The sequence below is a fragment of the Monopterus albus genome, unplaced genomic scaffold (assembly GCF_001952655.1).
Source record: "Monopterus albus unplaced genomic scaffold, M_albus_1.0 scaffold339.1, whole genome shotgun sequence".
Lineage (NCBI taxonomy): Eukaryota > Metazoa > Chordata > Actinopteri > Synbranchiformes > Synbranchidae > Monopterus > Monopterus albus.
The window spans coordinates 37,446-48,042 of NW_018128219.1; the positions used below are offsets into that span (position 1 = coordinate 37,446).

Genomic DNA, 10,597 nt, shown 5'->3' on the forward strand with positions numbered 1-10,597 from the left:
TATTATTTGTAGTGAAATCAGTTTAGCTCACAAGCAAGAGAAGATCCTCTGCTATCCGTCTCCATACGTTATCTTTGTATTCATTATCTTTGTAGTTTTTATCATAGATAACTGAATTCGCTGAAACAAATTGGATTAAGCGGTCCGCCATGTTGAATTTGACGTGTCAACAAGCTGCATTGTGATTGGTCAGAGGTGCTGCCGTCGCCACGATGAGTTGGAAAAATTGACCCGGAGGCGAAAAAAATTGGCGGTGTGCAATGTATCATTGACAAGTTATTGGTTCGAAAAATATTATTGACGCACAAATAAATCGCGCGTTAAATTCGCGTCTGGTGTGAAAGGGCCTTTACTCTGAACATACACAGTAAAGATGTAGGTTGCAAAAAACTGAGATAAAGGAAGCTAAAAAAGCGGCAACAACAAGGTGCAATACTAGCATCATCATCATGATTGATCCCTTTCATCTTATCGCACAGTATAAACCTTTTCTCTTATTACATAAGACTTCATAAACAGTATTGCCTGGTGTTTGTGTAAGATTCTCACTAGGTCAAGATCAGTTTAATATATTTACTGTCAGGGAAAAAATTATTTGCACCCCAGCTGATTTTGTAAGTTTGCCCACTAACAAAGGAATGATCAGTCTACAATTTCAATGGTAGGTTTATTTGAACAGTGAGAGACACAGTAACAAAAAAATCCAGAAAAATACATTACAAAAAACAGTTGTACATTAATTTGCATTTTCATAAATTAAATAAGTATTTGATCCCCTACCAGTCAGCAAGATCTCTGGCTCCCAGGTGTATTTTATACAGGTAACAAGCTGACATTGGGAGCCCTCTCAGCTCGTTACCTGTATAAAAGAGACCTGTCCACAGAAGCAATCAATCCAGATTCCAAACTCTTCAACATGGCCAAGACCAAAGAGCTTTCCAAGGATGTCAGGGACAAGATTGTGGACCTACACAAGGCTGGAATGGGCTACAAGACCATCGCCAAGCAGCTGGGTGAGAAGGTGACAACGGTTGGTGCGAATATTCACAAATGGAAGAAACATAAATTAACTGCCAATCTCCCTCGGTCTGGAGCTCCATGCATGATCTCACCGCGTGGAGTTTCAATGATAATGAGAACGGTGAGGAATCAGCCCAGAACTACTAGGGAGGAACTTGTCACCAAAAAAACAGTTGGTAACACACTACGCCGTGAAGGACTGAAATCCTGCTGTGCCCGCAAGGTCCCCCGGCTCAAAAAAGCACATCTACAGGCCCGTTTGAAGTTTGCCACTGAATATCTGACTGATTCAGAGGAAGACTGGGTGAAAGTGTTGTAGTCAGATGAGACCAAAATCGAGCTCTTTGGCATCAACTCAACTCGCCGTGTTTGGAGGAGGAGGAATGCTGCCTTTGACTCCAAAAACACCGTCCCCACCGTCAAATATGGAGGTGGAAACATTATGCTTTGGGGGTGTTTTTCTGCCAAGGGGACGGGACAATTGCACCGCATCAAAGGGAGGATGGATGGGGCCATGTACCGTCAAATCTTGGGTGAGAACCTCCTTCCCTCAGTCAGGGCATTGAAAATGGGTCGTGGTTGGGTATTCCAGCATGACAATGATCCAAAACACACGGCCAAGGCAACAAAGGATTGGCTCAAGAAGAAGCATATTAAGGTCATGGAGTGGCCTAGTCAGTCTCCAGACCTTAATCCCATAGAAAATCTGTGGAGGGAGCTAGCTTGTTACCTGTATAAAATACACCTGGGAGCCAGAGATCTTGCTGACTGATAGGGGATCAAATACTTATTTCATTCATGAAAATGCAAATTACTTTATAACTTTGTTTGTAATGCATTTTTCTGGATTTTTTTTTTTGTTATTGTTGTGTCTCTCACTGTTCACATAAACCTACCATTGAAATTGTAGACTGATCATTCCTTTGTTAGTGGGCAAACTTACAAAATCAGCTTGGGTTCAAATAATTTTTTCCCTGACTGTATACAAGGCACAGAGGCAGACTTTTGAGATTGAGGTTTTAATCGGCTACATAACCATATGACACCAAATTCCTACCCCGGGGTTTTAGCATTAGTGACAGGTCTTGTATTAGACCAACAAGTAGAGAGTCGGTTACTCCCTTTTTCCTCCATCTCTTTACACAAACACAGTATTAGTGCAGGTCACAACATGGTTCTATGTACAAAAGGTACAATGTTTGTTTGATCTTTAGCCTCCTCACCTGTTTGTTATTCAGAGCAGCTTGCACTGACGGACGGTTCTCCATCTGCTGGGCCAGCCGGCGGTTGCGGGCACTGGCCAAATGCTGCTGTTGCATGGTGGCTCGAATGCTTACCGCAGTGGGCTGCTTGTTCTTCAGCATGTTAGTGAAGCTTTAGAGGTGGGAGGGGGAAAAGGGGGAGGAAGTAAAAGAAGGGGACACGGGATATGTAGAGGAGGAGGAGGAAGCAGGATTCCACATCAACTAATTTCTCTTATTATGGATCCTGCCACACAGATTCTGGTGGCATTTTTGTCATGTAAGACTTGTGTTCCACTTGCTGGCACTCACTTTCTCTCTCAATGACAATCCAGAATTATTTATACTTGAATTTAGCATGTGTTTTCAGACAAGCACAAAAAGAAAGGCAAACTAAGATAAAGAAATTCCAGAGAACTCCATAGTGAAGACAGAAGCGAGAGAAGGAAGCCAGAGGAAGAGCACAATTCGCCACTTACAGGCCTCTAGCTGACTAGCTGGGATGTCATCATGCTGCAGCATTAGAGGCCCTGGACGTGTGGCGTGCTTGGCCACCCAGCCACTTACAGCATGGACCGTGACTTGTAGATAAACCACAGAGACTCAGAGCAGGGAGGGAGAGATGGGAGAAAAAAGGGAGCTCTTTGTCACGTCCAAGCTAAGACTGAGTGTCCGGTCTATAACAGACTTGGAGCAGAGATGACAGAACAGGAGGATAAAGGAGCATGTGCTTCATTTGCACTGGTTTGAGAGAGAAAAGACTGAGGCAGAAATGACTGAGTGCTCCAATTCCCTGGTTTAGTTTAAACTTTCCTCTCCCCCTTAAGGCGTATACTTGATGTATACTGAGCTCTGTAAATATCAGGGAGCAGGACTGCCAAGGCATTTACAGGACAGTGGTCCGGTCCAGCTTTGGCATACCATGTCAGACCACTACCCTCTCCCCTTATCTACATGTGTGCACTGCTCACACAAGATATTTGGTCTGGGCAAACCCCTTCGACTCCATGTTACAATCACACTAAGCTCTGCTGAAGCACCAACAAACTCTGACAGGGCCAGCAAAGTTGAATGGGCAGTGCACACACTCAGGACAGTCAGAAAAGCATCCATGTCAGGTCCGGTCCCCAACAGTAGCCTTCCGTAGAGAGCACTAGAACCTTCACAAGCCAAGACTGGCCCTTTCATCTGGTGTGTAACTGCTGACAGGGTGCGTGGCGCCTCACCGCTCATTTAGGGACACTTTGGTGGTGCTTTTCAGGATAACTTTTTGGGAGGAGGCAGCACTCATTTTGATAAGAATTCACTTGTAGGCTCCTGGAAAAACACAGGACAGAAAATAAAAAAGGGTGTTTTCACACTTGGTCCCTTTAAAACAAACTGAACTCAGTGCTCTTTAAAGCTGACAAAAAAGGAACCACAGTTCTTATGGTGTTCACACTGAGTACATTTGAAAGAAGACTCAGTCCTCTTTCTGTTCATACTACAGTGACTGTGGAGCTCTCAAACCTTTACTACTTTCACGTCAAAGGATTACCTACTTTACTTTATCTCTTTTTATTGCGTGTGGTAAAGTACTTTTGACATCTTTTTTTCCCCCCACTTTGATGCGGCACTGCAGTGGGGTCCTAATGAAGCCCCTCACTCTCACATGAGCCGAAAACTGAAGGAAACCCTGAGTGTGTCTGTGCATTATAGACAGCTGTAGTTTGATGTGTTCTTTGTTCCATATTTGGAGAAGTGTGGTAGTTTCGTCCTTGCACCAAACCACTCATCCATATGGGTATTATTAAGATTTTTAACAGTACTACTACTAGGGCTGTGTAATTAATAGAATTTTCAATTTCGGGGCTCAACGATCACAAAAATGGTGTAATCTAGAAAAAAAACGATTATTACGTTTTTTAAAGTTATTTTGGCCTGCGTTTGCGCATCCGCACTTTCACTTTCGCTTTCTCTTTCGCCCTTCCCCTTGCGTATGTCGTATCTGATCGCATTTAAAAATCAGCGCGAGGGAAGATGGCAGAAAAAGAGCAGCCACAGAAACCTTTGGTCAACAAAAAAGGTAGCAGAAATTCTGTTGTCTGGGAACATTTTGCATTCGAAGAAGCGGATGTGGATAAAAAACATAGTACATGCAAGATTTGCTACGCAGTTGTGTCGGCACCGGCTGGGAACACCACAAATCTTTTCAACCATTTAAAATTCAAACACAGACCGACATATGACCAACTAATAAACAAACAGAAGGACAAACATCCTCCGCAACACAGTCATCAATTAAAGACACGCTCTTCAGTGCAACTCCGTATCCATCCAGCTCAGAAAGGCACAAAAAATAACAGATGCCATTGCATACTTTTTAGCCAAAGACATGTGCCCTATAAGCACGGTTGAGAGCGAAGTATTCAGAAAAATGATAAATACTCTGGACAAGCGTTATGCTTTGCCATCTCGTCACCATTTCACAAGAGTTGCTCTGCCTGCTTTATTTGAAAAATGCAGTGCAGAAGTGGCTAATGAAGTATCAAAAGCAGAGTACTTCGCCACCACAACAGACCTATGATGTAGCCGGTACTCCTATCAGTTGTTTTTATACTTTTAAGTAAAAAAAAAAACAAAAAAAGTTGTTTTGAACAAACTACTAGACTATAATGTGATTACTGGGAACCCGCCCCCCCCGAATATAAGATTTTCTTTGAAATCATTATATCCACCATGGTCTGAATGCTCTCAAGTGAAACTGAACTTTTGAACTACAGTTCATATGAGGCTTTGAACATTACAGATTTAATTTATGAATGAACCCACAACAATCAGCTGGCTAATGGTTATTCTGATTCATTAACCCATATTTGTATAAATTTGCTACCTCCATCCTACCTGGGCAAGGACAGAAACTATGAGCTAGTTGATGAAGCTAGTTTCTTCATCACGGACCTGCAATTCTCCGTGATGAATTTTCACTAGATATTGCTGGTGTTTCCGCCCTTACATGCAAGTGACTAGAAGTGAACCTGGAGCGTCGCGTGTTCACAATGCATAGATTAAACAAACCGCATTGTGGACATGAAATGAACCGAACTGAGACCACCTCACGAGGGTCTCGTTTCAGAGGGGTCTGAATATGTTTGAAGTGTTCACATTCATGCAAAAAATGCTGACGCATTGCTCTTGGGTCATTTTGAGGACTGAAAGGGACCACGTGTGAAAACCCAAATTCAACTGGCAGGCAATATGAGAAGTATAAGCAGACTGTGATGTCTGAGTGAAAATTTGAATCACCATTAAATGTATGACACTGAGGTCTTTTTAGTGATGATATTTCTCTAAGCTTAACACACTAATGATGTAATAAGACTGATTTTGATGACCTGCCGTGCAACTATGGCAGGTCCTGGTTCAAGCAATTTAAGAGAAAATGTAAAGTAAGTAGGCTATACGTGCTATGAATTTTTATTATTATTATTTTTATTATCAGACATTAACCAACTCCTTCTGCCAACCAAAAACTATGATTAAATAAGTAATGTCATCCTCATCAAGATGGTGGCGCCTGTGCAGTAACCAGGCCACCGGGTAGCTAAGGACAGGCGATCAACAGCTGACTGGTCATATATCACAGATGGATAAACACTAGAGAGTCTCGACAGACAGAACAAGTGTTTCCTTCTCATGTGCTATGAAAAGAGACGGCGTTTTGATTTCAATCGAGCCAGATGGTTCAGTAACATTTTTGCCTTGATTTGCTTCGTTCTGGATGAAGCCGTGTTAGTTATGTTAAACAAGCAACACAGGGTTCTGGCTAGAATGAATGACTCGATAAGCAAAGACGCATGATTCAATTTGCCAGGCTCTTAGCTATTGCGGGGAAGTGTTACACTTTCACTCAGTGTAACGTTACGTTAATGTAATAGTTTTGAGGATGCAGAGTAAGCATTTCAGTGTGCATATTTTATCCCAAAAACTGATAGCGTTAACGAAAAATAGTTAGAATTTTGACAAAACTTATTTCGGTGACCTAAATCAAATTTAGTTACATGTTTTTTTTTCTTTTTTGCTCCACTGGGAGTTAGCTGTCTAATTTTCAAAAATTTTTACTTACAGTGAACGTTGCGTGGGTCCAGAGTAAAACAGCCAGCTAAGGTCTCCAGCTAGCTAGCACTCGGGCTACCGTCGAGTGTCCTTACGTTCCTCTGTTTAGTCAAACAGAACCTGTAATATGCTAACTTTCTAACTAAACGCTGTAACAAAAATGAACACAATCTGGTTGAAGCCGAGCGTTAGCCGGAATAATGGCAAAACACTACAGAAACGGTCTCCCCAAAATGGTGCTGCGATCGTTGGGATGAAAATGGAGAGGCACTTATGACTCCCCCGTCACGATGACGTAACTTCCGGTTTAGCTGTGTTGACGGTTCACTAAAATGGCTGCAGCAGCTCCAGTAGAGACGACTTCTGGTAAAGATGCTATCGCTGAGGGGCTACTCGACCTTTTGAGGCCCGCTATCCACCAGCTTGACCAGCATGTACACTCAGTCAGGTAAATCTGGTGCCTTGTGGACGTTATTTAGCCGTCAGCAACATCACACTCCCCTGCTGTGCTAGCAATCTTACCTCTGGGAGAGTCTCGTGACTATCCAGATGTTGTTTATTGATAGCCTAGATGCTGGTTTTTATTCATATCGGTCAGCTCTTCTACAAGTTTCCCCAGCTGTTGTAAGCCTCATTGTGTTTGACGCATTTATGATAACTGGTAATAATAATCACATTCCTCAGTTTGTTTTCAGCTGCTGTGTGTACAATGTGCGATTAGCTCTAAGCCGAAAGGACTGCCTTAGTTATTTTCATGAATATTTTTCTTGAGTTTATTGAGACGATTATCTGTTTTAAAGTGAATCTGCACTGTACTGCACTTGAATTGATAAACTGCACTGCATTCTTCATATTGTATCATCTTTCCTTCTCTCTTGAACTAATGTGACTTTAATTCTTTGCAGAGAAAGCCAGGTAGAATTAAGAGAACATATAGACTGTCTGGCCACAGGTATGGTGTCTTTTAAATCATGACACTTGTGTTTTGTTAAATTTGAATAATTTGTCTGTTTCTTTATATCTTTCTTTATATCTTTCAATTGCTTTTTTAATAATAATTACATAAAGTACATTAAACAACATGTTTGCTAACTGTTGAATTGGTCTCATGTAATGTGCATTATTTGCAGAGTTATGTAGGATAAATGAACATCAGAAGGTGGCGCTAGACCTGGACCCCTATGTAAAGAAGCTGCTAAATGCAAGACGTAGAGTGGTGCTAGTAAACAACATACTGCAGAATGCGCAGGTCAGTGGCCAATCTTTTGCATGCAACTTCTTTTTTTGTTTTCTTTTTTAAAATTAAAGTAGCACTGCAAACATTTTCCATAATGATAGTGTAATCTGAAAGGCACCTCTAGCAGTGAAATACCCACAGAGAACTATCACCACTCTGCAGTTCCCCTCAGCTCTACGGAGCATGTGTTGTAATGCCCATGGCATGCTCATTTCCAGCCATTTAATGTTTAATGCTGAGTACCTCTAGATCAAGTTTGCACCAATCACAACTCCAAATAGTCTGTAATTATTACAGAATGATAAAACCCAAGAGCCTCATCCTAAAGGCATGAGGATAGTGAACGCGCACAACTCCTGCTGTCGGTATTGTGTTGAAACACATCTCGACGGGGGAGCACTTTTCGACACAAGACCAGTCCGGAAGCCAAGACAACGCATAAACAAAAAACATCAACACACAATCTACATTTTTGACACTGACAATACCTCAAATCCTACCTCACATGTTCGAACCAGAATATGAAAGTAGACAGCACGATGAACTGCAAAGGCATTAATTAATGTGAATTTCTCCTCCATAGATAGGTAAACAACAGTATATATATTGATGAAAAGAGATTTGTACACTCTAAACAAAGCGGGTAGTTGAGAAAGCCCATACAGTATATCACAGAAGTGAGTACACCCCCTCACATTTTGTAAATATTTAAGTACATCTTTTCATGTGACAACACTGAAGAAATTACTTCCGGTGCTGACAGTGATGGCAGTCGTGGTTACTCGCGCTCTCATGCGTTTGTTGTTTGTTTTCTTGGTTTTGTGCAACTCATCCCAGATTACTTTTACCAGAGAAGAACTGTTACATATCGGACAACTCACACCAAACTACCTTCCTCTGATTTTTGTGAACGATGAATGCTGTATGGACATTCTGATCGGAGGTGCAGCAGCGATATACGGGACCTGAAAAAGATGCCGCCAGCGTGGAAAACGCTCTGGTGCTTTGGTGCGGTTACGACAGAGGGGAACTCGGACCGCACTCCCATCTATTCACCTGGCTAATCTTCGCTCCCTGGTCAACAAAATGGATGAAATTCTTCTCGTCAACAAGACTAACTCTGACTTTGCACGCTCTGCTGATTTGTGCTTCACGGAGACCTGGCTCAGCAACTCGAGCGCGGACAGCGCGATTCGAATACCGGGCTTCCAGGTGTACAGAGCGGATCGTGTAAAGGAGCTGTCCGGGAAAACGAGAGGAGGTGGAATCTGCTTCTACATAAATGAAGGTTTGTGCACAGATGTCACAGTACTATAGAGGACATATACTGCAGACCTAGAGACTCTTGTTATCGACTGCAAACCTAGCTACGGCTCCTAGCAGAACTGATAACTAGCCTGGAGCTAGAACATCCCGACTCTCCACTCATTGTTCTAGGGGACTTTAACAGAGCAAATCTCACCCACGAAATGCCAAAACAGACAGCACGTCACCTGTCCCACCAGGGACAAAGTCACACTGGACCACTGCTACACAACAATAAAAGATGCCTACCACTCTGTCCCCCACGCAACCCTCGAACTCTCAGATCACTGTATGGTCCATCTTATTCCAACCTACAGGCAGAAACTTAAAGCTGCAAAGCCTGTGGTCAAAACAGTGAAGAGCTGGACTGAGGAGGCTAAGTCAGAGCTACAGGCCTGCTTTGACTGCACAGACTAGTGTATTTGAGACTGCAGCTACAGACCTGGATGAACTCACTGACACTGTGACATCTTATATCAGTTTCTGTGAGAATGTGTGTGTCCCCAAAAAGATCTTCTGCACATACAAGAAGCCCTGGTTTACAGCAAGACTCAAGCAGCTTCGTCGTGCCAAAGTAGAGGCTTACAGAAGTGGGGACAGGACTCTGTACAGCCAGGCAAGGAACACACTGACAAGGGAGAGCAGAGCAGCAAAGAGGAGCTATTCTGAAAAGCTGAAAGTTCAGGTTTCAGCCAACGACCCCTCGTCTGTGTATGGGAGCCTGAAAACCATCACTGGCTATAGAAAACCATCTCCCCTGCTGTGGAGGACTGTCAACTGGTAGACGACCTGAATGTATTCTACTGCAGGTTTGACAATCAACACTCCCCCCTCACCCTCCCCACCTCAGATCCAGCAGTTGCTCCTCCAACAATCACCACCTTTCCCTTCAGCCCCCCACCTCTAACGATCTGTGAAAAGGATGTGCGTGGCCTCTTTAAAAGACAAAAGATCAGAAAGGCTCCAGGCCCAGATGGAAAGTGTGCACTGATCAGCTGGCCCCAAACTTCATATTCATCTTCAACAGGTCACTGGAGCTGTGTGAAGTCCGCTCCTGCTTCAAATGCTCCACCATCATTCCAGTCCCCAAGAAACCCTCCATCAGTGGACTGAATGACTACAGAACTGTCGCCCTGACATCCGTAGTTATGAAGTCCTTTCAAATACTGGTGTCGGCCCACCTGAAGGACATTGTTGACCCCCTGCTGGACCCTCTGCAGTTTGCCTACCAGGCAAACAGGTCAGTGGACGATGCGGTGAACATGGCACTGCATTACATCCTGCAACACCTTGACTCTCCAGGGACGTACGCACAGGCCCTCTTTGTGGACTTCAGCTCGGCATTGAACACCATCATCCCAGACATCCTCCACTCCAACCTGACCCAGCTCACGGTGCCGGCCCCCACCTGTCAGTGGATTACTAGCTTTCTGACAGACAGGGAGCAGCAGGTGAGGCTGGGGAAAACCATATCCAGCATCCGGACAATAAGCACAGGTGCTCCCCAGGGATGTGTACTCTCCCCTCTGCTGTTTTCACTCTACACCAACGACTGCCTCTCGAAGGACCCCTCTGTCAAGCTCCTAAAGTTTTCTGATGATACAACAGTCATTGGTCTCAATCCGAGACAAGGACAAGTCAGCCTACAGGCGAGAGGTTGAGCAGCTGGTCCTGTGGTGTAGCCGCAACAAACTGGAGC

General features: G+C 43.6%; 2 protein-coding genes across 4 annotated transcripts in view; one reads left to right on the top strand and one right to left on the bottom strand.

Annotated features, from left to right (window-relative positions):
* chtopa (chromatin target of PRMT1a) overlaps positions 1–6,609 on the bottom strand; it is an 8,857-nt gene extending 2,248 nt beyond the window's left edge. The window contains exons 1-3 of one of the 3 annotated variants that reach the window (XM_020624815.1): positions 6,367–6,609; positions 3,488–3,578; positions 2,244–2,394 (exon numbers count right to left, since the gene is read on the bottom strand). In XM_020624815.1, the coding sequence (XP_020480471.1) occupies positions 2,244–2,394; positions 3,488–3,552 (216 nt within the window). In that variant the 5' untranslated portion in view covers positions 3,553–3,578; positions 6,367–6,609. The remainder of the gene's footprint in view (positions 1–2,243; positions 2,395–3,487; positions 3,579–6,366) is intronic. The other 2 variants (XM_020624816.1, XM_020624818.1) reach the window with 2 other exon arrangements.
* A 56-nt stretch (positions 6,610–6,665) lies between these two features.
* The window catches only part of snapin (SNAP associated protein), a 14,221-nt gene continuing 10,289 nt past the window's right edge, over positions 6,666–10,597 (top strand). The window contains exons 1-3 of the mRNA XM_020624819.1: positions 6,666–6,804; positions 7,262–7,308; positions 7,487–7,605. Of these exons, the coding sequence (XP_020480475.1) occupies positions 6,689–6,804; positions 7,262–7,308; positions 7,487–7,605 (282 nt within the window). The 5' untranslated portion in view covers positions 6,666–6,688. The remainder of the gene's footprint in view (positions 6,805–7,261; positions 7,309–7,486; positions 7,606–10,597) is intronic.